Below are 27,755 nucleotides of genomic sequence, written 5' to 3'. Positions count from 1 at the left end.
AGCCAATCTGGCGGACAAAGAAGCAGGACATAGTGACGCGCGCAGTGAAGAGAGCAGCGGGAGAGAGAAGAGACAATTAGCCCCTCAACTGGGGCGCGCGGAGCGGGAAGAGGGGGGCGCGGTGGGGCGCGGCGTGTGCGCGCACGCGCTGAGCGCGCGCCCGGTGGGGCGGGCCGGGACTCACCGCTCTCACGCCCTTGGGACGGGCCCAGCGCCCGTTTTCCTTTCCGCTTCCGACCAGCACGGTGTCGGTGGAGACGGTGAGAGTGCGGCGATATCATGTCTGCCCCGCTTCCCGCCATCGTGCCAGCCGCCCGGAAGGCTACCGCTGCGGTGAGTGGCGGCGGCCGGAGCTCGGAGGGGCCCGCTCGGCTCACTGCGGGTCACTGTCTCTCCTGCGGGGTAGACTTCTCAGGCGGGTCGGCGACTGGCTGATGAGGACACTGCGCCCTTACAGAGTAGGGTGGAATGGTGGACGTGTCCGGGGCGCCAGCTGTGTGAGGAAAGCGCTGGGTTGGCGGTCGGGGCGGGAGGTCAGCTCCCCCCCACCCCCCGCGCCCCCTTCCCACACACACACCCTCCCCAGCCCGGAGCCGTAGTCCTCCGCAATGCGGAGAGAGTGTGGCCAGCGGGACTCCGGGTTTCCCGACTGCCTAGCTCCAGCTTGGAGTGACCGGCGTTAGTGAAGAGGCGCTCTAACTCGAGGTGGCTCTATAGCATGTTTATGTCTTGTTTGTGGATGTGGGAAGTCTTAAGTCCGGAAAAAAATGCATACATATATAATTTATTTAGCTTGCTGTCTCCTCATAAATTAAAGAAGTTTAATTTGGCGGTTTAGTGTAAGGTCAGAGGTGTTGTTTTTTTAGGAAACTCAGGATCTCAAACTTATTACCTCCGGAAGTTCTTTTTTTGTGATGGAAAAATTCTACAGTATAAATGAAACCTTTTATTGTTTGACTTGAAAGAGACTTTTTCTTAGAATGCGATAATTTGCACTTACGAATGCCTACGTGGGACCTCTTTCTGTGCTGAAACCCCACATTAAATATTTCCGGAACTACAAGAAGTTAAATATTTTTGCCATTTAAGAGATGTCGTTAGAGATTAACTTGCTGATGGTAGGGTTCTGTGATTCTGGCATCTACCTTAATTAAAGCTACAGTACGTAACAATTCCATGTAGGTTTATTTAGGCACTGCTTATTAATTTTTCCTTTTGTTCTCTAGGTGATTTTCCTTCATGGATTGGGAGATACAGGGTACGTAACATTACAGCAACAGTAATAAAATGGGGTCATACAACTCTCTCTACCTAAGGTGTAGTCTAAGCGATCAAAGGTTTCATATTTAAGAACTGTAGGATTGTATATTTAAAAAATTGCTAGTAGTATTCTTGCAGTCCAATGGTAAGATACAATCTCTTCATTTTTTGAAACCCCCCAGAATTTTTCCCTTGTCATCTTGAATTTGTCATTTTTCAACTCCTGTTTCTGGAACATTAAAATTGCAAATTCCTCCTTGAGTTGCTGTGCTGTATAGCAGAGATGGATGGAATGTTTGAGCTTTCCAGAGGACTTAAAATTTCAGTGCAGATTTAGAAGAACTGGTTGATTTTGCACATAACAATGTGCACTCACCATGCAGCATTCTGAGTGAGAACTTAGATGTTCCCTGAAAAAGAAAAAATCAGTTGAAGAGCAAGGGAGGCAACTCAAAGATTTCTGGAGGGTTACCAAACAAATTTAGTTGTGCTAACTTTAGATAAGTGATTTATCTTTCAGTCAAGCTTTTTCTATATTGAGAGGTTTTGTTTTTAATTTAAATCGGTGATTATCTTTTTGAAACTGGTAAAGTTGTCAAAAGTTTTTACAAAATTGTAGACTAGGCAGAAAACTGAAGATAGATAAATTTTGATAAAGTAGCCAAAAAACTGTTAAATCTGTATAGGGAGGTGGGTTAGAATATTTTTTCTTTCTTTTTAGATTAATTTTTAAAGGTGATTCCTGATATTGTTTTATGCTTACTAAGTAGAGGCAACATGACAGTGATACATAACTGTGTGGCATTACAGTCAGGTAGTCCTATGAGAATTACATGTTTGTTTTACTAAACAGATGTAGAAAAGTTCTGTTTTATAACTAAACCCTTCTGGATGCTGAGAACTAGGGAGGAAACTTGGTACCTTGTAACTTTCTTACTAAAGAGAGCTCCTAGGCCTGAGGAATCAGTTCAGGAGAGAAAATAACAACAAAAAAATGAAAACTATCAGAAGTTTCTCTGTGGACCCCAGTTTAGCCAGATTTCATAGACTGAGGTTAACAATGAAAATGAACAACATGAAATTAAAAATAACCAAGGGCATCCACGACATAATTGACTAAGAATTAAATTTATATTAAACTATAAAGGTTTCTGTCTCCCAAAAGTACTTTGTAGATAACACTAAAGAAAAACTGACTCTAGTTTGATTCCATCAACACATGGTGAAATTCAGAACAAAGCAATCTGACAAGTGGCAATTTAATATTTTGATGCTTTTGGAAAACTAAAGTACATTTGTTAGGTTAACTTGGAGGATGTTGTAATTAAGCAATTTTTGTCCCAGGCTGGGGCAAAGTTATAATGGCCACCATAACGAGAAGGTATTTTTAAGACCCATAAATGAACCAGGCCACTCCATAGATTATAACAATTTATTATAGGGTAATTTACTTACTAGAAGATTGGGTCAGAATGGAGAAGAAGACCCAGCAGTCTGCCCAGATTATGCTCTGCTAACAGATCCCTGTTACAGTACTTTTTTAATAGTATAACCTGGGTACTGGTGACTGACAGGAAAAAGGGACAAAGAATGTGTTAGTGGTAAGGGGCCATACCTCCTGGTGAGGTTGCGATTTACTCAGTACTAACAGCAGTTTGATACTTGTCTCAGTTGTCATGCTATTCTGGCTATTACTAACAAATATCTGTGGCCACATTTTAAGGAACACATAATCATGAGCTAGAAAGCTTCCTATGCTTGCTGGGAACAGAAGGTGGTCAGAGGTCACAGCATGAAATCTGGGACACAGATGAAGTTGGTTTAGTTTACATCTACACAAGTTTGTTGCTGTAAAAAATGGGCAGCTTTTGTCTTTTTTGTTGAGGTTCTTTTTTGCAGAATCAGCCACTGTTTGCAGTCTGGAAACAGGTCTTGCAGTCTTTGTCCTTTAGATTTCTCATAAAAAACGTGGCTGAGTAAATAGGGAGACCTTATAATTACATATTTTCTCACTTTTAATATGTCATTTTCCCCACATTTTTATGTTTCTGAGATTGACACTCACAACATGTGGTAGTAATTGTTTTTTTCATAAAAACTTTTTTTCAGTGGTGCCTCTTATAATTTTTAGTTCTGGGAAATATGTCATTCTCCTCTTGAAGATTTACAGCCAATACACTAGCATGTTCAGAGCTCTGACAAGATCTGCAATAAAGAAACACATCTAACCATCAAGTGTTCCTATTGATAACATAAATAATAAATTGTGAAACTAGAATTCAAAGAAATGTTTTAGGTCGTACTGTATTGCTTGAGATCACAGTTTTCCTTGGAAAACAAAAATAGCTTTTGTTATGATTAAGAAAGTTATATTTGTATTATAAAAATTCAAAATGCAAGTATGCTTGAGAAGATAATGTAGGAAAATTGCAAGAATAATACAGACTTCTCAATAACCTTTACCTAGATTCACCAATCTCTACCAAATGTTACTGTTTGTTGAATACTTTGAGAGTAAATTGCAGATATAATTCTTTATTGCCAAACACTAGCATGTATCTCCTGAGAACAGGGAGAGCCTCTTATATAACCACAGAATAGTTAACCAGTTCAGGAAATTAGTACTTATTTAATATTTAATGTTAGTATTGATTATGCTACATATACAAACTTTGTCAGTTGTCCCATTAAAATCCTTTGTAGTAATCCACACCCCCCCCAACACAATTCACCCCATCCCCGCCCACCTCACCAACCAATAATCCAATTCTTAGTCACATGTTACATTTAGCTCTTCAGTTTCTTAATCTGGTACCATTCCTCAGGTCTTTGTCTTTCATGACACTGACATTGTTGCAGAGATCAGGCTAGTCCCTCATTTTAGGTTTGTTGGACATTTTCCTAGTGATTAGGTTCAGTTTGTGCATTTTTGGTATGAATACCATATGTGATAAGACCTGTTCAGTGCATCACATTAGGAAACAAGTGATGTTCTTTGTCCCATTAGGGATGCTAACTTGGAAGACTTCATAAAGGTGATTATCTTCCAGGTTTCTCTACTGCATTTATTTTCCTGTGGTAAGTAAAAAGCAAGTTGTGGGGAGATTCTATAGTATGCAAATTGTACATCTCAGTAAAGCTATTATATAGAAAAATGAAGTGTTTAGTTTCCACAGTTTTATGAATTTTACAGTTTTCTGTATTGATTTCTAACGTTATCCTGTGTGGTCTGAGAAGTCACTTTGTATGGTATCTATCTATTAAAATCTATTGGGACTTAATTTGTGACCTAACTTATGGTCTATTCTGGAAAATGTCCCATTGTACTTGAGGAGAATATGTACACTGCTGTTGTTGGGTAGAGTGCTCTGTATATGTTTGTTAGACTTAGGTGGGTTATTACCTTAACTCCTCTATTTCCTTACTTATCTTGTATCTGGTTGTTCTGTTCATTAATTGAGAACAGGGTACTGAAGGATTTGGCTATTAATTGTAGAGCTTTAGGCTTCTTTCTTCAGTTGTTTCAGGTTTTTGCCTCATATATTTTGATGGTCTGAGTTATGAGCATGAATTTTTATAATTGATATATCTTACTATATTGAACCTTTTATTAATATATATTGTCCTCCTTTATCTCTTAATGTTTTTTCTGATTTAAAGATTAGTTTGTCTGATGTTAGTATAAGCACCATTTTTAAGCAAAAAAGAAACACATGGGAAATCTTTTTTCCATCCACTCACTTTTAACTTGTTTGTGCCTTTGGAACTCAAGTGAGTGTCTTGTTCATAGTACATAGTTGAATCAAGTATTTTTATCTATTTTGCCAACTAAAATGTCCAACAAAAGAATATTTGGTAAATTAGAATTCCAGCCATACACATGCAAAAAAGTATATTCTAAAAATGTAGATACAGTAAATTCCCATAAATATAGAAACATATTCACTGAAATGTTGATTTATTTATCTTGGTTGTACCATTAAATATGCTCCTCAATTTCTTTTGTTTTACTTTTCTGCCTAATTGTAATAATGGAACAAAACCCAGTTCAGTGTGTGGTTATGTGTCTGTGTGTGATGGGGAAAACATCTTACAGCTGCTTCTCTATAGGTCCTTTCTTAATCTCCGTAGCTGAAAGTAACTTCATCCTATTCCATATTGTGATATTTTTCTTAATTTTTTGTAGTGCTTAAATTTCCATTTGTACAGTTTATTTATATCTTATTTCTCCTACTAGATTATAGGTTCATGGAGGGTATAGTCCATATCTTAATCTTTCATGCATGTAGAACAGTAAATGAATAGTTACGATTATTTTTTAAAATTCTACTCCTAGTTTTTTTTAAATATGTGTTTTCTTAAACAAAAGGCATTTTTCTCAGCTGTTACATTGGTCTAAGGTATTGGCCAAAGACTGTGTCTAATTGAGGGAAAATAGTGGTTTATGTTGTTAAAATATAAATTAAAGTAGCTGAAAGTACAATATATCTTAGGAAAACACAAAATAGAGATGATTAATTCATATTAATAATGGTGAGATTCCATTTTGAGCACAAATTGTGGGCAAAATCACAAATACTTAAGATTTAATGTGATATTGCTTCACTATATATTTGAATTGCCTCAACAGCATCACCTCATAGAGGGCCACAAACTAGTGAGTAAGCCAGGTGACCTTTGAACTGTATTTTCCTAAAGCTCTTGTACTTTACCACACTGGACTCTAGCTTTTATATTCTTAGCCAAATGTATGTGTATATATACATGAGAGCTACAAAAGGGCAAAAAGTTAGGTATAAGAACCTTTTGTGGAGAAAATAGCTCAGGTTTAACTGTTGTAAGAACAATTCTAAAATTAACATACAAAATTTAAAATTTTATTCTTTTCCTGTAGTCACAATTATTTGTCATTACTTCCTAATAAACTTTTAAAGTGGCTTAACTTTATAAAATATAAGGGTGTGAGTTTCACATCCACATTAGCCAGCCACGTTGTCAGGCTTTTATTATATGTAGTAATGCTTTGGGAAACATAATTGAAGCTATTCCAGTTTAGACTCTTAATAGAGAGAAAATTGTATTTTACAAGTGTTATTTTTAGTGACTACATGTTCCCAAAGCTGTAATTAGCAGAAATAATAAAATGAAGTTTAGGGTTTATTTAGTTACCCCCAGGTTGTTAGCACAAATCCTGAAATAGAAGATACAGTGATGATACACTCAAGAAACTGGAAAAAAAAGTGGAGAAAAACTGAAATGGCGTACATAAAATCAGTATTGTCAGTGACCATGGATAATACATTTTATGACATGACTATACTGTTAACTTCTTCAGGGGTAGTAGATAGTTTTTATATTTTAAATGCTGCTTGGAGTACCATATTGAAAAGATCTCTAAGTGTGGCATAGAGTGTGGTAAATGTCTGCTCCGGGCCCAGGAGCTGGGACTAGCAGCCCATATGCCAGGTATTTATTATTGCTGCATAATATTGCTTATTATACACTTGAAAACAAAAGTGTACTATTTTCAAAGCTAACTATCTGCATATTTTGGAACATTACTTCTAATTCTAACAAATAAATATATTAAATAATATCACCATAGAGTCAATAGTGCATAACAAATTGAAGTATAAAAGAGAAAAAGCTTTGAAAAACTGATTAGAGTGGTTGTTTTGACACAGGTCTGTAATACATACTTGAGTCAATTAATATAACACTTGAGTCAATTAATATAACACATTAATATACCTGTCCTGCATATTAAGTATAAATAGAATCATACAATTTGTGGCTTTCTGTAATTGGCTTCTTTTAATTGACATATGTATCTCTGAAGTCTCATCATGTCCTTTACTCACGTATAAGTTAGGTGGTCTTTGTGTTTGTGAATTTTAAGAGTTCTTTATATATTATGGATTCTAGACCCTTATTAGATATGATTTGCAGAAATCTCCCTTTCTGTATGTTGTCTTTTCACTTTCTTCATAGTGTCCTTTGAAACACAAAAGTTTTAATTTTGAAGATTAAATATTTTTCTTTGTTATTTGTGCTTGTGGTCACATATCGAAGAAACCATTGCCAAGTATAAGTTCACAAAGTTTTTGTATATTTTCTTCTAGGATTTTTATAATTTTGTCTCTTACAAAATGTCTTTAAGACATTTTGAGTTAAGATTTTTTAAAGATTTTATTTATTTTTAGACAGAGGGGAAGGGAGGGAGAAAGAGAGGGAGAGAAACATCAATGTGTGGTTGCCTCTCATGTGCCCCCTACTGGGGACCTGGCCTGCAACCCAGGCATGTGCCCTGACTGGGAAACCCTTTGGTTTGCAGGCTGGTGCTTAATCCACTGAGCCACACCAGCCAGGACCTGAGTTAATTTTTATATATAGTATAAGGTAGTCCAGCTTCATTCTGCTACATGTGGATATCTACTTGTCTCAGCTACTTTTATTGAAGTGACTCTTCTTTCTCTATTTATTTGTTTGGACATTCTTTTCAAAAATAGGTTGAACATTAATGTGTTTATTTTTATATTCTCAAATCTATTCCATTGATTTATAGGTCTTATATCAATACCACACTATTTTTATTACTGTTGCTTTGTAGTAACTTTTGAATTTGGAAATTGCGAGTCTTTCAACCTTATTATTAACATTGTTTTGGCTATTTTGAGTCTGTTGTGTGTCCAAATGAATTTTACAATTGGCTTGTCTGCAAAGTCAGTTGAGATTCTGTTAAGAGATTGCATTGACTCTCAATTTGGGGAGTACTGCCACCTGAAGAAAATATTAAGTCTTCTAGTCCATGAACAGGATTGTTCATTTATATAGATTTTTATTTTGTTTCTATGTGTTTTGTAGTTTTCACAGTAAAGTCTTATATATACAAGCAATACACACACATGAACTCATATATATACAAGCACATATATATACATATGTGCACACATTTACAACTCCTAGAATGATGCCTAGCTCATAGTTTTGTATAATTGTTAATATTGTTACTAATTTTTCAATATGTCTGAACTACTTTGGGGGAAGGTGCATTAAAAATAGAGAAATGTTAACAGAAAAGCATTTCACATTTATTTTCAGACTATTTTACACACAGAAAGCTTAAGTTACTTTTACTTTATCCTTTAATACAGGTAACATATAAAAAGTATCAGGTATAATGTCAGGTATAAACAAGCAAAAAACTATGTGTGTATAGTAAAAATCTGTATTTATTTCTTAAGTGATATGCATAGAAAAAATTAGAATATATAAAAAAATTAAGTGTTTATTTCTGCCTGGAAGGATTATGATGATTTATAGTTTTTCTCATTCTATTTTGAACATATATACATGATATGCATAAAAGAATGTTCAGTAAATTTATTTATTTTATTTAAGATTTTATTTTGGAGAGGAGGGAGGGAAACATTGATGTGCAAGAGATATATTGGTCAGTTGCCTCTCCCACACCCCCATCTGGGGACTTGGCCTGCAACCCAGGCATGTGCCCTAACTGGGAATTGAACCGGTGACCTTTCAGTTCACAGGCTGGCACTCTACCCACTGAGCCACACCAGCCAGGGCTCACTAAATTTATTTTTAATAGTGTAGTAACCATGCAGAGATACCAGACAATGGATTTACTTTACTCTCTGAAGCTTTTTTCTTTATATAAATTACAAATTATATTACTGGTCTTGCTTAAATTGTTAGGCGCACTGTTGTGAAGTTATAAGGAAATAAAAATATATATTTTGTAAAGCCCTGTGGAAATAAGTGAAGGAAAGTACACTTCTCTTCAGGAATCATGAGAAATCTTTATCTATAGGTAAAGCTTAAACAATAGTCTTTGGGTTGTTTCCAGATTGATGCTGGTATTTTAATAGCATTGATGGTCCATACTTTTAAGACATTTTACGGAGTTAACATTTATTACCACAAACTTTTTAAAAATACTGTTCTATAACTAATGTATCAGGGATTAAAATAATATCTAATGGAATTGTTCAAATAATTTCTCTACCAGGCATGGATGGGCAGAAGCCTTTGCAGGTATCAGAAGTTCACATATCAAATACATCTGCCCGCATGCGTAAGTATTTTTAATCTTTATGCTTGTGATTCAGAATCTGGAGAGGAATATTTGTAGTAGCTTTACTTTTGTAGGAAAGCATTTGAATTAATTTTTAATTTTTGAATACTCAGTTAAAAATAAAGATTAGAGTACACCTGAAACTAATGCAGAATAATATTTAATGTAAACCATAATTGAAAAATAAAATTTTTAAAAGTCAAAAAAATAAAGATTGGTAAATTGTTTACAACTAAAGTAGTATCTTGGTTTTATCGAATTTTTTCCTTTCTGTTGAGAAATTTAAAATAAGGCTCTCTTGGAGATCAGTTGAACTCATAGCCAGAAAAACTTTTTTAAATATACAAATACTTTTTTAAGTTTTAAGAATATGCATGAACTATCTCTAAAAGGGATTTACCTGCTAGATTTGTAAGAAATCGTTACTATGTTAAAGACACTCCTAATTTTATTGATTAGAGACAATGTGTGATGTACTGTGGAAAAAACACAGACTTTGGAGTTTGATAGATTTAGTTTAGAATTCTGAAAATGTTTGTGTATATCAAAGAAACTAGGACATTTTGAGCAAGCTCAGAAAATCAGTAAGTTAGGCAAGTGTTAAGGTCAAAGGCTACTGAGAAGCAATAGCCATGGAGAAGACAAGTGGGATTTAGGTGCATGCTAGTAAGTTAGTAATTCATCCTCAGAAGTAGGAGTAGCAGTAGAGGTGATAAATATGAAAATGGAAATGGAAAGAGGAAGTATACCTGAGATTAGGTAAGGAAACAGTCCTTCTCTTTTTATCCTAAAATAGAAGGTTTATCATCTTACCACTGCAGGCTACAACAGTATACAATAGTTAGGGTCGTTGTGTCATCTGTTACTCTGACTCATTCAAGAAACTGAATTCTGGATGATACTGGAATTTATCTTATATTATTACTGGCCCCAGAATTGAATTTGGCTTAAGGCTATTTCCCAAACTAGGAAAGTTTTATTTCTCAAAGAAATTTTGATAAGATTTTGTGTCCTCTAAGGTATCCTTATTTCGTGAATCAGGAAAATAGTGATGAGATGTAGTTACAGTGTATTTATTTTTCTTTCCTTTTGTACCTGGTTACATTCAGGTTAACCAGCACATTTTTCATCACAAACTTGAATTGGGTGTAATGAGCATTAAGGCAAAACTTACCTTTCTCTTATTTAACAGTCTCTTAAACAAGCAGATAAGTAGCTAACCACTAGAAAATAAGCAGAAATGTAATCTGAGCCTACAGGAATTGATGCTACAATATCTGCAATAAATTGCTTAGATTCTTAGCCTTACAAGGTCTCATATTTTATACTTTCCAACTGTCTTGGTTACTGGTTTTCCTTCTCATGTTTACTTTGAAAGTGTTAAGTTAGGGTGTTGAGAAAGGAAAATGTTTTTTGTCAAACTTAGTTCTTTCCAGCTGCTACTCTGTTTTCAGAACACACTTGAAGGGTGTGGATGCCGTGAACACCTCATATGTTAAAATCATAGCATAATTTTGCATAAGCCTCAAATAATTATCTTTAATTTGATGGAATTTTATCAGGTCTTATGGTTTGTTAGATTATTCTTATTTTGCTGTTTTTCCCCCCATGTAGACCAGTTATGCCTGTAACATTAAATATGAACATGGCTATGCCTTCTTGGTAAGTAAAAATTTACTTATCAGTAAGAACTTTACTTATACTTAGCTCTCAACCGGAAATGCTTTTGTGTATAGCAAATTTTAATTAGCTATTTTTAAGTTGCAAAGTTATATAATTTATTTTAAATTTAACCTTTATTTAATTATGTAAGTTTTTATATTTTAAATTCAGAGTAAATGTAAGGAGCTGCACCAACAAGTAGAGAAAACAGGAGAGAATGGGTAAATAGAAACTGCAGGAAATATCTCCTACTGGTTGATGAACCTTTGTTGATTTTAGTAACCAAACATTTGAAGACACCATGTGGCAATCACTCTGATTAAGCCACAGCTTCTTTACTCTTCAGCTCTTTCCCTTTCTGGAAAGCTGGTGAGTTTTTAAGGAAACCATTTCCTCTGAGGCCCCCTTAAGGTATTTTTGTACTTCCCATTTGCTCTATAGTCAGGAAGTAGTCAGTTCTTTATTCTTCTGAGCCACTTCTAGACTATGGTTGTTTTTTTTTTCCTTGTTGCTCTCTGGAACTCCTGCCACAGGTTTTTAAACATTGATGACTTTGACTCCTGATTAGTATTTTACTTTCCATTCTATTTCATGCTACCATTTTATCTTTTGAGTGACTACATGATCAATGCAATGTGTGTTCACAACCTTCACTGGCTTATTACTTCCTTGGCTTTGGTCATTCACAGTCATTCCTTGTCATCTGAGACTATGCTGTCTCTGAAGTCACTTAATTCAAACCTGATATGTAGAATAAGTAGTCATCCGTAGAGTTTGCTTCACTGTTTCCACACTGTTTTTCTACTTATTCCCAACCATCTACCCATCCCTGTACTTCCTGCTTTTTTATCTCTTTTAGATTCCTTGGCAACTTTTATAAGTTCCTGCCTACCTTGGCCTTTGGTTTTTTCATCTTCCCTTGGTGGCAAAATTCCTGTCCAGAACCAAAATTTCTACCTAATATATCTTGAGACCGTAATGAAAGCATACTACAATCTGATAGAGAAGTAGAAAAGCCAAAGGAAAGCCTCTCTTGGTTTCTGGTTTCAGATATCTACAATATGTGATGAAAAAGTTTTGCAGAGTATATGGATAGAGATCAGTATAAACACCTTGTTCAATAGGTATGGGGTAGCACATGTAAGAATGACATAATAAAGTGCCTCTATTCCATTGGGTTGACTTAAGATGCAATAGAAGAGGAAGCAAATAGCTGGAATTTATTTCAAACTTCTTAGGAGTGTGGGTTGAGATTCCTACTTGGGTGCAAGATTGGACTAGATAATCTCTTAGGTATTCTTATCCTAAAATTATGTGGCAATGTGACTTTTTAACATTAGAAGCCATATCTAGTTGGAATGAAAGGAACTTCTAGAATGCCCAATTCACACATTCTATTTCACCTCTGAAGACTTTTTGAGTTTCATGTTCTGGAGGATGTAAGGTCGGCCCTTTTTATCCCAACTACTATGAGTTTGGTAAAACATACTTTCCAAGAGTAGATATTCTGAGAATCAATTGTTTAAGATTGTGCCTTATTTTCCAGGTTTGATATTATTGGGCTTTCACCAGATTCCCAGGAGGATGAACCTGGAATTAAACAGGCAGCAGAAAATGGTAAGTACAGAAAAGTTTTATAAACAAAAGCATTTAAAATATTTTAGTAAATTGGATAGTTCTATTGATGTTGATGAAATATTACACAATTATGTAAACTGAGGAGGTGGTGCTGTTTCCTTCCTTTTTGTTCACTCTCTAACTTGTTTGCCATAATGGTCATGTGAATCACTTGTCTGTGCTCAGTGAAGGTGAGATAGATAGGGAGGAATGGCAATTATTAACCTTTAACCGTTGGATACATTATTTTGCTTTGGTTTATATATCAGATGGAAGAAATAACAATGTTTAATAGTTGTGACCTGTTATCTTTATTAAGGAGACTTTAAATAAGGATGACAATAATGATATAATGACATAATATATAATGAAAATTATATTAATGGTTAGTTTTAGTGTGGTAATATTAAACAAGCTAGGATCAGGGTGTCAAACTCATTTTCATCAGGGGCCACATCAGCCTTATGGTTGCCTTCAATAGGCCAGATGTAATTTCAATTCCTTAACAGTTAAGGAGTAGTTACATTTATACAGTTCTAAAATTATTTTGGCCCTTGGAAGGCAACCATGAAGCTGATGTGGCCTCTGGTAAAAATGAATTTGACACCCCTGAGCTAGGTAATTCTTATAAATCATCTCATTTGTTACTCCTATGAAATAAGTATTAGTGCTCCTTTATGGAATCTCCATAATCTATTCTCTGGTTAGTATTCCATGCTCCCTTATGAGCATGATAATTTTGTTTATTTTGTTGTGTATGAAGGCATAAAGAACATGGACTTAATTGGGAGAAATCTTGGTTTAGAAAATGCACAGAAACCTCTTTTATTTTACACATATGTACTGAAATATTTACTAAATGGACAATGTTATGATTGGAATTAACTTCAGAATAATCTGGGTGGTAACACAGCAGGCATTGATGAAACAAGCCTGGCCATTAATTGATCATTTCAGAAGTGAGGTAATGTATACCCAGGGAGTCATTGCACACTTTTCCTATTTTTGTGTTTGTTTGAAATTTTCCAGAATAGCTTTAAAATGCAAAACCAGTAGGATCATTTAAAACAAGTAAAAAAAAAATTTACAATAACTTACTAACTTCAAAACGAGAAAGTAAGTACATTAAAAATACATTAGATATTTAGGAATGTCAAACTAAGGACACTGACTTTTAGGATCAAAAAAGGGATCAAAACTAGAATCCTGTGCCTAAGTATTTGTCAGAAAAATAATAGGTAACAAAAACATGTGTTGGGTATGGAAATGAGTTGTGAGACCCTGTGGAAGATGGGAGCTGGGCTTTATGGACAAGACAGGTGGGCCTGGTGAGTTCCAGAATAAAAAGAGTTCTCTCCTAATGATAGAATTAGCCTGTGACATACTTGCAGTTTCTTACCTGCCTGAGGTGATATATTATTGGAGAGCATTAGACTCAGACTCAGTGCTAGGAAAGAAAGGAGTCTGTATTTGAGGGCTGAGAGACTGTGCTGCTGAGTAAAGAAAACAGTGCTTAGGGTTAGGTCCTGGAACACAGCAGTGTCCTTGCCCATAATACAGAAGGGACGGAAATTAGAACCCATTTCTCCACAACTGACTGCTGCTGTTGTAGTTTGTTTACTTTATCTTGGCAGTTGGTGTAACCATGGGGTATAAAACTTTATGAAACTGAGGGAAAATACTCCCAACAGCACCTGACTGGCTAGCAGCTAACATTCACCAAGCCCCAACCACAGCCTTCCTTCCTCACAGGTGGACTGTTTTGTGCCACTTTTGCATCTTTCTGAGGATTTGTGTCTCCCTTAAATAAATTCTTCATACTTCTCAACAGTTCTTTTATTTTGTAAGTATTCTTTATTGTTCTCTAGTCCATTCTCCCATGCCATAGCCAAGGTACCTCTAGCTTTTCATACTAATTCTAACTAAAAACTAAACTGTGTACAAAAGCAAAACAATTTTTAATTTGAGCATCTGGATCTTTTTACAATGTTCTAATAAAAACATTTCTGAATTTTAATAAAGAGGAAATGTAAATGGGATTTTAGATTTAAAAAATGAAAATCTTGCATGTATGTCAAAAATGAAAGAAGATAAATTTGTTAAAGGTACAGTTATTTCTAAAACTCAGGATTGATTATAAAAGAAAAGGAAATTTGAGGAGGTATCAAGTCTTATATTTAATGATGTGTGCCAGTTTCAATGTTTTTTTTAAAGATTTTTATTTATTTATTTTTAGAGAGAGGGAAAGGGAGGGAGAGAGGGAAACATCAATGTGTGATTACTTCTCGTGCGCCTCCTACTGGGAACCTGGCCAAAAACCCAGGCATGTGCCCTGACTGGGAATTGAATCAGCAACCCTTGGCTCTCAATCTACTGAGCCATGCCAGCCAGGGCATATTTTGCAAAAGGAAAAGAACTCATTTGTTTTTTCCCCCCATGTCATTTATTGGTTACAGGAAAATATAATACTGTGGTGTTATTTTTAAATAATAGAATGAACTGCTTAAACATCTATAAATCACAAAGCATTTAATCTACTTAATTAAAATTTTAAATTACAGCTTTTAGGCACAAATGCCTGTGGTTCCTTGAAGTGAAATATAAAATGTATATGAGCAGAACTGACCATAGATAAAGAATATTCATATATTAATGAGAGGAATAACTTGTTTATAAACTGTGTAACAAGAAATAATTGAACAGTGTAAGCATTACCTGCAAAATCTGAGTTTTATAATGAAAATGCATTCTGATTTTGTATTTTAATAGAATGCTTCAAGTTTTTACTTATTTTGATCTTTAATATATGTTGTGTTTTTCTGTCATTATTTTTTTCTGTCTAAATTCTTTCAATGGCCTCAACTTTGAAATTATTGGTAATTTAACTTTCATGTTGTTTTTAGTAAAAGCCTTGATAGAGCAGGAGGTGAAGAATGGCATTCCTTCAAATAGAATTATTTTGGGAGGATTTTCTCAGGTAAGATAAAATTTGGGTGGTATGGCAATACTGTTTGTACATTTATCTAGAAGTCTGTTTTCAGTCCTTTTCTGTGGAGGAGTCCTTTTTTTGGAAGATGTTACAGAAACTGATATACTACTTATCTTTTTTTAAAAAGCAGTATAGAGATATTAAGATTATTGTAGTATCTTTTCTTTACGATTTTTATGTATTTATATTTAGAGAGTGAGGAAGGGGAGAGAAAGAGTGAGAATATCATCAATTCACTGCCTCTCATATGTGCCCTGAACAGGAACTAAACCAGTGACCTTTTGGTTTGTGGAACAATGCCCAACACACTGAGACGCACCAGTCAGGACAATATACTACTTACCTTTAATGCTGAATTAAGTTCAAATGGACTAGAAATAATTACTAATTGAGAGATACTTCATACTTTGTTATTTTTCTAGTTTTCTCTCTTCAGTAGTAGCTTTACCTTATAGATCATGTCTTAAAATCAATTTATTGAGTAAATTGTTTGGAAACTGGAATGTTAAAACTATATAGCCCTTTAAATAAAACTCAAAGTACAGGTATAAGTCCCATCTAGGAGGAGACTGCTGATAGGAACAGTGAGGTAAAACACAAGAGAGTTTCTTCCCTGTTTTTGTCACAGATTCTTGATGGTTGAGCTCCACAGATTCTCCTGCAGTTCCTGTGGGGTGAGATCAGAGTAGGGACTCCCACAAAGTGACCCACAGTGCTGGGGGGCACTGATTGTCTCACCTGGGTTCTCTTTTCCCACCAGAGGAGTTGGAGGCTCAAGGAAGATCTCTCTCTCTGGTGCTGGGCTAGCCTCGGGTGAGGCAATGTGGTCAACATGTAGCTGCTTCTCTTACCCTCCTAATGCAGTCTGTCTTGTTTGTTCTCTGTGGTGCAGGGGGTGCTTCAGCCTTACTCCTGTGTTTAAGGATTCTCTCAGTGGTGTCTTGTTCTTGAGTTGTTAGTTGTTGTTCTTGTGAAGGATAGTAACGTTAGGAACAACCTATGTTGCCTCTTGGTGATGTCACTCTATCTTCTTCCCTGTTTTTTTGTCATTAAAATAGGTTTTAGATATAAATATGTGATGGTTATTTTTGGCATCATTTCTTTCTCTACTTTTTCTTCTACCTTCTATACTTTTTCTACAGGCACAGTTACCTTATGTTTACCTTACATTTTAATTTCAGCTTATCACTTGTTTGCTATGTCACCCACCCCCAAATTACTATAGCCTCTAATCTGCGAATTTTCTAAATCAACAATATAGTGTTAGACAACCTGAATTAGGGCAATGTCAGAATCAGGGAATTATTTAGGAGTTAGAATTCAATAGGAAGCTAGGTTGTTAATACAATATAGTAAAAAGATAAGCTAATAATTTGTTATTTATTGAAATTCACAGATAATATACATTGCAATACACATTGTGACATAAATAGAGGTAGAAAAACGAATGCTTGTTTCAAATAGGAAGTGAACATAAAAGTCTGTACATTTGAGACTTACAAAAACCAACTCCTGATACCTTAAGCAACAGAAAGTTATGAGTCTGTAGGATCACATCAAGGAAACCAAAGATGAGAATGAAGGAAAACCTCAGGAAGTAGCTAGGACTTGGAAAACCATTATGACTTTCTGTGTCCGTCATCATCTTAATTTTTCTGTTCACCTGTTTCATTTGCTTCTCCATCTATAGTTGGCTGTCTCACTTTTTGTAGCCTATAGCATTTCCAGTTCTTGAGTTTACATGTTACAGTTCCAGCCACACAAAGACATACACTGACAATCACTGCATCCCCATTCAAAATCCTGGGAGAAAGAATATGACTATATCACATGAGAAAGGATTTATGTGGCCCAGTGACCCATGGGCATGGTTAGAGTGACATGGCATCGAGGTGACCAATGGGAATGCCGTTCCTAGAATGCATGGTGTTGTGAACTGGGTAGGCAGATACTTTAAAGGTGTCTGCTACATAGTCCTCATTATTTTGAATTACTGGTTTGGAAAATAATACCAGTTTAAGATAAGAGTTGATTTTATACTAATACATTTCAAAAGTAGAAAGGTGTATATACTACTCTTTCAGAGTAGAAAATAGTAACTCTAAATTCAAATGTTCCTAAGGCAGTTGTAAATGCAGCAGTTAACTCTATTAACAGTGTTTTGATTGGGTAGTTGCTATGTTCTCATAGTGGTCTTCAGTGTCGAGAATCATGTTCTCGACATGACTTGTTTGCCTGATTTAATTTGACATCAGCCACCCAATTTGATTTTTATGGACATTTTTAAAATTATTTTTTAAAATATATTTTATTGATTATACCATTACACTTGTTCTGTTCCCCCCCTTCATTCTCCTCCACCCTGCATACCCCTCCCCCACCATTCCCCTCCTTTAGTTTATGACCACGTGTCTCAAGTTCATTAGATTCTATATTTCCCCTACTATTCTTGCCCTCCCCCCTATTTTCTACCTACTGTCTATGCTATTTTCTGTACCTTCTCCCCCCTTCTCCTCCTCCCACTCCCCTGTTGCTAACCCTCCATGTGTTCTTCATTTCTGTGGTTCTGCTCCTGATCTAGCTGTCCTCTTGGTTTGCTTTTGTTTTAGGTGTGGTTGTTGATAACTGTGAGTTTGCTGTCCTTTCACTGTTCCTATTTTTCATCTTCTTTTTCTTAGATAAGTCCCTTTAACATTTCATATAATAAGGGCTGGGTAATGATGAACTCCTTGAATTTGATCTTACCTGAGAAGCACTTTATCTGCCCTTCCATTCTAAATGAAAACTTTGCTGGATTAAGCAATCTTGGATGTAGATGTTTGGATTTCATGACTTGGAATACTTCTTTCCAGCCCCTTCTTGCCTGGAAGGTCTCTTTTGAGAAATCTGCTGACAGTCTGATGGGAACTCCTTTGTAGGTGACTGTCCCCTTATCTCTTACTGCTTCTAGGATTCTCTCCTTCATTTTCATCTTGGCTAATGTAATTATGATGTGCCTTGGTGTGTTCCTTCTTGGGTCCAGCTTCTTTAGGACTCTCTGAGCTTCCTGGATTTCCTGGAAGTCTATTTCCTTTGCCACACTGGGGAAGTTCTCCTTTATTATTTGTTCAAATAAGTTTTCCACTCGTGGCTGTTTCTTTTCCCCTTCTGGTACCCCTATAATTTGGATGTTGGAATGTTTAAAGATGTCCTGGAGGTTCCTAAGCCTCTCCTCATTTTTTTAAATTCTTGTTTCTTTATTCTTTTCTGGTTGGATGTTTCATTCTTCCTTGTGATCCACTCCCTTGATTTGAGTCCCAGTTTCCTTTCCATCACTATTGGTTTCCTGTGCATTTCCCTTCATTTCAATTAGTTTAGCCTTCATATGTTCCTCTAATTTGTGACTATAATCAACCAGTTCTGTGAGCATCCTGATCACCAGTGTTTTGAACTGTGCATCTGAGAGGTTTGCTATTTCTCGGTCGCTTAGAGTTATTGGCTCTGGGACTTTGAGTTCTTCTTGAGCCATAATGTTTTGGTCTGTGTGCGCCTGTTACAGTATGAGGAGCAGAGCCCTAGATGTTCACCAGGGCGGGGCCACTCAGTCACTGGGTTGTGACGCTGTATGTGGGGGTGGGGTCAATGGAAATCAATGGCAGCCCCGTCTGCCTCCTGCAGAAGCCGGGCCATGCGGTCTGTCTCACTGGTCACTCTTTTGCTGGTTTATCTGTGCTTGAGAATGTGTGACCTCGCTCAGCCTGCCCCGCACCCTCACTGGGTCCGCGATGCGCGCCTGGGTGGCCTGGGTTGGGGATCCTTCCTGCCCAACCCTGCTCTGCTGCTGGCTCCACTGCTGGCTCCGCCCCTCTTACCCATCTGGTTGTAGGGTTCTGTTTTTGTCAGACTTCTGTATTGTTCAGTTTTCTGTTCTTTGGCTGCGTCTTTGTTTACTAAACCTTTGTTGTATTCAAACTTGGTTGTGGGAGAAGGCAGTGTTTCCACCTACACCTCCATCTTGGTGGAAGTCCTCCTCAAGAGTTTATGGACATTATTAACAGCAAGAAATCTTTTAAGTTGCTATTAGCAAAGGATGTGTTCCATTGATTTTCTCTGCTTGTCTTTCCAGGGAGGAGCCTTATCGTTATACACTGCTCTTACCATACAGCATAAACTGGCAGGTGTCACTGCACTCAGTTGCTGGCTTCCACTGCGGACTTCATTTCCACAGGTAGTCTGATTGATACATACAATATTAGATAGCTGAGCTAAGAGATAGGAAATAATGTTGGAGAGAGGATCTTTTAGAGCAATTTTAGGTTTATAGCAGAATTGAGTAGAGAATACAGAAAGTTCCCATATACCCACACTCTCCATACATATGCACAGCCACTGTGCAATTTTTTAGAGCAATTTTAGGTTTATAGCAGAATTGAGTAGAGAGTACAGAAACTTCCCATATACCCACACTTTCCATACATGCACAGCCACTGTTGATCTGCAGTACAGTGGCACATTCATTATAATCAATGAACCTACATTGACATATCATCATCCAAAACCCATAGTTCACATCAGTTGTCCTTTTTTAAAAAAATTTTTTTAGATTTTTGTGATCTATTACTAGTCTTTATGGGTACACTACATTGTCTTCATTGTGGAATGTATAGAATGGAATAAGAAATAAGTCTTAGTGTCAGAAATCTTATATTTGAGGTATTTGATACATTTTAAGATATATATACATATACATGTGCATTTATATACACATACGTACATACATTATGGGTTTTTTTACAACTAGAAACAGTATTTTTGGATGTTCGATATGCTCATTGCATGGTAGCAGATTTTGCTATATAAAATATAATTTCTAAAAAATCAACAGTATAGAGCAGAATATAATATACATGGGGGATGTAGACTTTATTTTTAAATTCATTTTTAAGTGTAGGGTTTTCTCTTGTCACTATATAGTTACTTTTTAGTGTCTTACATATAGTAAGTGCTGTTTCTTAACTATCTTATTTAAATCAATCAACAGCTGAGAAAAACATTGTTCAGCTAAAATCATACCAGACATAAAAAATAGAATCTGTTTCAAAGAACCAATTAATTAGGAAAACATATATGACAGGGTAATCATATATCATATAACTGTTTATATAACTTTAAATAAAGAGATGTGCAGAATATAGGGATGGTAGGAATTTTATTTCTGTGGCCAAATAGAACCTATAATGTAAGTAATAACATGTTACATGCACATATCTATCTGTAGTTTAAATGCCTAGCATAATGCTGTACTGGCTTTGTTTTGTTTTTTTGCAGGGTCCTATCAGTGGTGTCAATAGAGATATTTCTATTCTTCAGTGCCATGGGGATTGTGACCCTTTAGTTCCCTTGATGTTTGGTTCTCTTACTGTCGAAAAGCTGAAAACATTGGTAAATCCAGCAAATGTAACCTTCAAAACCTATGAAGGCATGGTGCACAGTTCATGTCAACAGGTAAATTTTTAGAAATAGTGATTATAGAGACATAGTTTGCCTCTTTTTCCATGTGATATTTTAAGGTAAATGACATTTGACTGTTTGGGGCTTTATAGGAGTTAGTTAATGAATTCACAGAGAGTCATAGTAACCTATGACTCAGAACCTAGGTTAAAATAATCAACAGTATAGATCCTAGATCAAAGTTTATTTAATTCAGCAAACATTTACTGATTTACTATTATATATGCAAGCATTGTACTTAATTCTAAGACAAAAAATTCCCTTTTATTAAAGTTTAGAAACGATTAAAATTAAAAATTTAATAGGTGAGAGGCTGTATATCCAAGTAATTATATAGAAAGCATAATGCAATATGAGTTATATTAAGAGTTTTTTTAAAGTTCTTTGAAAAACTGAGGAGAGTGAGATTAATTTTATCTTAGGAGGTACCAAAATCATGATGAAAGAACTAGATTTTGACCACTGAATGGGATTTGGATAGCAAATGTGCTGAGAAAGGACTGTAAGACAGGACGTGCACACTATTAGGTTGGGCAATAGGCTTATGAAAAGCAAGATGTCATAGAACAGAGACAGAGAGAAGAGACATTTTTGAAGAGACCTTTTATTTTGTGTTTGAGGATGGACTTGTTCTCTACGCAGCAGAAAATGATTGACTTTTTTTAAAAATCAAAGCAATGTGTAATCTACACTCTGGAAATGAATGAAGTAGAATCCATTAGGATTAGCGACTAATTCTATGGAATAGGAAAGGAAGTATTGGTGAAGGCTTAGATTTCTAGCTCAGATGACTATGAGGATGCCATTCATAAAGTAGGTACAAGGAAGAGTTTTAGGATAATAGGAAGGAGATACTCATATACTGAATTTAGTGAATATACTAAGATTGATATGCCCCTATATCATCAGGGATATTGGATATTTCCAGTAGCTCATCCTAAAGCTCAAGCCTGTAGTAGAGATTTAGAATAATTTACCCATATTGATCAGAGGAGAATTACCATGGGAGAATATAATGAGAAAAAATCCAAGAGATAGAACTTCTGTAGGGGAGTTAAAAAAATGTAGGTGTTGAATGAGAGTACAGTAGGAGAAAATTTCTGAGGGGATGGGAATATTAACCCATGACTCAGAGAATGATTAAGGAGAAATGGGCCAGAAAGAAACTATCCAATAGTAAGGCATTTGTGATCTCAGATGTTTAGGGAGATAGAGCCAAACTGCAGTGGGTAGTGTGAAGTAGAGAGAGAATGAGGAAGTAGAGACAATAAGTATAAGCCTTTTTAAAAAAAGGTTTTGGTAAAGGGGGAAGAAACTAAGGAGGTTCTTTTTTAGTAGGATGGGAGAAGATAATTGATAGGGTGAAGTCTTAGCAGGATCATATAATTAAATCCTGAAATGGGGAGTGATTGCCTTAAAAGAGAAAAACACTTGAATCAAGATAGAAGAGGATGGATGAATGAGTGGATTGTTGAGTTATAGAAGAGAGTAGTTGAGAGCCCACATCAGATCCTCTTAATGTTTTCAGTAGAGTTGTGGTCACTTAAGGATGAAGGAGGACTGAGTAGAATTAGAGGCTTAAAAAGACATAGAATTTTTAAGAAAAAGCATTGAGGCAGTTTATTTTAACATTGTTTTGCAACTAACTGCTCAACCTGGCTAGGGTGTTATTGAGAATATGTTTAAACTGTCATAGTGGTTGTTTGCTTTTGTTCTTGTTGGTCTACAAACTTTGTAATTGGAGTTACTGAACAGAGCTGGCATAGCCACAACTTTCTAGAAGTCCTTTTAAAATTATCTTTTGTTTTTTTATTGAAGCTATAAAATAAAGGGAGGGAGGGAGGGAGGAAGGAAGAGGCAAAGGGAAGGAAAGGGAAGGAAAAGGGAAGGAGGGAAAGGAACTGTCATGAAATATCAAATCCAGAAAGGGAGGTGGCACTCTGAGCATCTAGGAGGGACTGAAGGTCTAGAGCAGAGGTTTTCCACTCTGAGATCACAAATGCCTCTGGGGTCCTTTGTATCAAAAGGACCCCAGAGCTTAATAAACATACAGACCCCAAAACTTCAAGCTCTGATTCTGATTCAGTACATTGGGAGTTTTGGGTTAACTTAGGCATCTTTGTTTGTGTAGACATGTTTTAAAAATAAAAGCTCATTTTCGATTGCATTGGAGGACACTTGAGTGAATGATTAGGAGCAGAAGGTGAGAAGAGGTAGAATGGTAGGAGGTGGTATTACAGGAAATTTATAGGACTTCAGAGGGCTGTAAAATAGGCTACTTTCATGCTGTGGCTTTTTTCCCCCTGAATGACTAAATTACAAGGTTAAAGATTCTCTGTAGTGTTTATTCGTGGGTCTGTGAGACCAAGCCTTGAAATAATAGATAAGATAGGAGGAAATGAAATGTGTTTGGATAAGTGACACCTTTGAGCCAGATGTAGGGGTCTTCTAGGAAAGTTTTTTCTGTAACAAATGTTTGGTATATTAATTTTCATATCTTTCCAGTCCTATCTTAGGTACATGCTCTCTTTCAGACAGTTGGTTACATTAAAATCCTTAATGCAGGGCACAAAATATTTTATGCTGTGGATTTAGCATCTTAATTCTCATGAGAATGTTAAAAGCTAGGCTTTTCCATGTATACGTAAATTCACAGTCATTGTATACTTCATGAGACTTCTCAGTATAGATACTGTCACTTTTAAACACCTTTCATCTCTCCTCACCCCACGTGTTATTTGTTCAAGTATAGCAAAAATTCAGACCATTTTAATGGCAGTAGATATTAGATGTGAGCCATCATTCAATATACAGTAATAGTAAGAAATGATCTGAAAGTTCTGTTGGAGTTCCTTTCTATATTATAAGTTTTTATTTCATTGTAGTAGTAAAAATGTGGTTTTACTTTATTGTACACACACCGCAGATTTAGTTAGTGGCATTTTAGTGGGGATTTAATTTCTCATTTGTGTAACTGCTTATTAAATCACTTTATTCCAAACAGGAAATGATGGATATCAAGCATTTCATCGATAAACTCCTACCTCCAGTTGATTGACACCTCTAAGGGGCCTTGTGTAGAAGTACACACCAGCATTATTGTAGTAGAGTATAAACCTTCCCCAGTGCCCGATCTTGAAACTTACAAATGTTTGCAGTGTTAAAATGTTTTGCAAATACACACCAGTGACACAGATTAGTATCTCCTCATGGGAAATTTATAATCTATGAAATTTCAATACATGTATTTGTATAATATGATCTAGAATATACTAGCATTAAAATAGGTGAAGCAGCTAGCTCTTTTTCCCAAATGTCATTTGGCAAAATAATAAAATACTGCAACCAGGTTTTCTATTACATCATTTGAAAATTATTAGTATGCTAATGAAAACTTATTCAGGTATAAATGAGTGGTTAAAATATAAACTACTTATGAATGCTATACTTAGCCTATGAACTTATTCCCAAAATACCTAGTCACCATACAGTATCTGTATTTTTTATATATGTATTTAGATTAACTCAATGATTATAATACATAAAAGAATGAAACATAATTACATTATTCCTAATAATAGGGATATTATATTACTACTAAGTGTCAATACAGAGTAGTATTGCTCTCTTCAATTAATGGCCCTTTTATTTTGGGGACCAGGCTTTTCTTTCCCTGTTACAATTTCTTAAAATTCAATTTTCCTCTCTGGAAAAGAAATGTATTTTCTTTTTATCCTTCAAAGTAGACCAAATATTATGCATTTGCCATAGACATCTGCTATCAATACATGCTGTATTGATAATTGGACATTCTGACTCACAGACATGGTGGTATTTAAAATGTATTTATACTTATATAAAGAAACCAAACATTACTTCAAATTTCCTACATTACTTATTTTTTGAACTGTACTTTGGTCCAAAGTTAGATCTATATAGTTATTAGAATCTTCAAGTAGGAATAATTATGTAGTTGTATTTTTCTGTAATTCAAAGAATTATTAGGTTATATTCTAGTATGTTCTGGAATATTTAAGACTCATCTTAAAAACTAATTTCTAAAATGATTTGCTCTAAGGTGATTCTCCTGGTAGCATAGAGTTTTAGTTTACATATTTTGTACATATGTTTGAAATCAGCTACTGTAGGAAATGAACAATGTATTAGAAAAATTTGTTTTACTTTTGTCTGCAATAGACTTATTTGAAATTTTCATTTTAGCAGATGATTTTTTAAAAATTAGTTTTTGTGCAAAGATAAAAGTAGTGATTATTTGATTTTGAATAGTTGAATTTTTTAGATTATTGGTAAAAACTATTTGAAAACGAATTTATCAGCTTAAAGGTTATCAGCTTAAAGGTTACTAGAAGTCAGTACATATGGGACAGTTACCGCACGGTTTAATTAACATGTAGCAAAAATGTAGACTTCATATTTCTGAACTGTTAATTTTTATTCCATATCCCAACTGATTAAAACAGTGTTAGGAATGCATCTTTATAAATGGGTGCTAATTGATAATGGAAATAATTTAGCAATGGATTATATAGAATGTTAATAATGAAGCCATATGTTTATGTCCAGACTTAAAATTTTTGAACAATCATTCAGTAAGTCATTTTGATTTACCTCCATGAGTGTAAACTTGTTTCAGTTATATAAATCAGCAAGATATGATTTATGGCAAGAGATATTCCATTGAAGTGTGCTGTAATGTGGGAAAATGTAAGTCTTTTCCACAGTTTCTATCAATGTGAAATAAAATTTAATTCTGACTTCTGTGACTGTTTTTAATTATTTTTTTTAACATTTGGGTTTGCTTTGGAATGACTGTCTATAATAAAAAAAGGAAAATGACAATGTGATCACAGGAATATACATTCAGAGAGAGAAATGGAATGGATCTAGGCATGAGAAAAGCTTCCTTTCTATGCAATTTTATTAAGCTAAAAAAATTCTTAATTGATTTTTTAGTGTGCCTAACCTATTCAAGAAGTTTTACTTGGTGTTTCCCTTTGTCTCTTCCTTTTGTATAGTATTCATGGGCTTTTAAAATTAGTGTCATAAATCAGTTATGTAAGGTTTTTCTCCTTTAAAAAACATTTTCAGTTACAGTGGACATTCAGTATTATATTAGCTTCAGTAAATTAATATACTGATTAGACATTGATATAACTTATGAAATGATGCTCCCAATAACTCTTGCACCCACCTGACACCAAACATAGTTATTACAATATTATTGACTATATTCCCTAAACTGTACTTTACATTGCTGTGACTATTTTTTTTCTTCAAGTTTGTATTGCTTAATCCCTTCACTTTTTTTACACAGCCACACAGTCCGCCTCCCATCTGGAAACCCATGTTGTTCTCTATATCTATGAGTTTGTTTGTTTTATTTTTTAGATTCCACATACTGATGAAAGTACTTTTTTTTCTCATATATTTCACTTACCATAATACTGTCTAGGTCCATTCATGCAAATAGTATGATTTTATTCTTTTTAAAATTTATTTTATTTTTTTTAAAGATTTTATTTATTTTTAGAGGCGAAGGAAGGGAGAAAGAGGGAAACATCAATTTCTGGTTGCCTCTCTTGGTCCCCCAATACTGGGCATCTGGCCTGCAACACAGGCATGTGTCCTTACTAGGAATCAGACTGGAGACCCTTAGTTCTCAGGTCAGTGTTCAGTCCATGGAGCCACACCAGCCAGGGATTTTATTCTTTTTTATGGCAGAATAATATTCCATTATACATTTGTACTACATGTTTTTTATGCATTGAACTTTAAAAAATTATAAAATGTATTCGGCTGATAATGGTTAATCAAATTATATAGACTTCAAGGATACAATTCATATGCTTGGGGCTTGACTACCTATCCATCATGACCTGCCTAGTTAGGATTTATGATCCGTATCACCCTGTGAGGTTATTTTCCGTAGAATCCCTTGTCCACAATTAAGTCGTGCATTTTGACTAATGGTGGTTAATTTTTTTTTTAAGATTTTATATATTTATCTTTTAGAGGAGAAGGAGAGAGGGAGACATCAATGTACGGTTGCCTTTCGTGTGCCCCCTGCTGGGAACTGGCCTGCAGGGAACCGGCCTGCAACCCAGGCATGTGCCCTGACTGGGAATGAAACCACCATCCTCTGGTTCACAGGCCTGTGCTCAATCCACTGAGTTACACCAGCCAGGGCTAATGGTGGTTAAATTTAATCTCTAAATATGTCTGCAAATAGCAGGAGGTGGTAGTGTTACGGGAAGAACTCAGGCCAAACACTGGAGGAAGAGAAGTGGTTCCTTTATTTACGCGTGCAGACCCAGAGGAGGCAGTCTCCAAATCCTAAGCCCCGAGCTTTTGGGGGGCAGTCGCTTTTATAGGGTTAGCCGCCGAGCGTTACTTCTGGCGCGAAAGCGGCAAGCAGCTTGCAGAAGCAGGAAGCAAGGAAGCCAAGTTATTTCCTGGGTGCTGTGCTGTGTATCTTTTCCTTAAAGTGGCTGCCAATTTTCTCTAACAGTAGTAAAAGCTACAATTAGGACATCGAAAGAGCTCTCCGGTATTAATATATTTCAGTTTTGTGCCTTAGCTTTGTTTTGTTAGTCATAATTCTTAAGGATGTCAATTCCCTCA

At 35.5% G+C, this 27,755-nt stretch overlaps 1 protein-coding gene across 2 annotated transcripts; it reads left to right on the top strand.

The window, feature by feature from the left end:
* On the top strand, nucleotides 1-25,892 carry LYPLA1 (lysophospholipase 1). 2 transcript variants are annotated; one of them, XM_037035376.1, is made up of 9 exons: nucleotides 7-333; nucleotides 1,227-1,258; nucleotides 9,290-9,355; nucleotides 10,970-11,017; nucleotides 12,564-12,634; nucleotides 15,538-15,611; nucleotides 19,729-19,830; nucleotides 20,931-21,107; nucleotides 24,118-25,892. In XM_037035376.1, exons 1-9 carry the CDS (start codon nucleotides 280-282, stop codon nucleotides 24,169-24,171), a joined length of 678 nt encoding a protein of 225 aa, XP_036891271.1. In that variant the 5' UTR covers nucleotides 7-279; the 3' UTR covers nucleotides 24,172-25,892. The 2 variants fall into 2 exon arrangements, with proteins under 2 accessions (XP_036891272.1, XP_036891271.1); XM_037035377.1 differs by lacking the exons at nucleotides 9,290-9,355; nucleotides 10,970-11,017 and having other exon boundaries at nucleotides 1-333.
* Nucleotides 25,893-27,755: the final 1,863 nt, after the last annotated feature.

This window comes from Sturnira hondurensis, unplaced genomic scaffold (genome assembly GCF_014824575.4).
Source record: "Sturnira hondurensis isolate 20B ecotype Veracruz unplaced genomic scaffold, ASM1482457v3 Scaffold0022258, whole genome shotgun sequence".
Lineage (NCBI taxonomy): Eukaryota > Metazoa > Chordata > Mammalia > Chiroptera > Phyllostomidae > Sturnira > Sturnira hondurensis.
The sequence above is the reverse complement of the archived record's forward strand: the minus strand, read 5'-3'. Positions and strand labels throughout refer to the sequence as shown.

Excerpts from the sequence above, each read along its gene's own strand:
- LYPLA1 (XM_037035376.1), top strand. The coding sequence starts at position 280 with ATGTCTGCCCCGCTTCCCGCCATCGTGCCAGCCGCCCGGAAGGCTACC. Across the intron at positions 334-1,226 it reads CCCGGAAGGCTACCGCTGCG|GTGATTTTCCTTCATGGATT; the intron begins GTGAGTGGCGGC and ends TTTGTTCTCTAG. Across the intron at positions 1,259-9,289 it reads CATGGATTGGGAGATACAGG|GCATGGATGGGCAGAAGCCT; the intron begins GTACGTAACATT and ends TTTCTCTACCAG.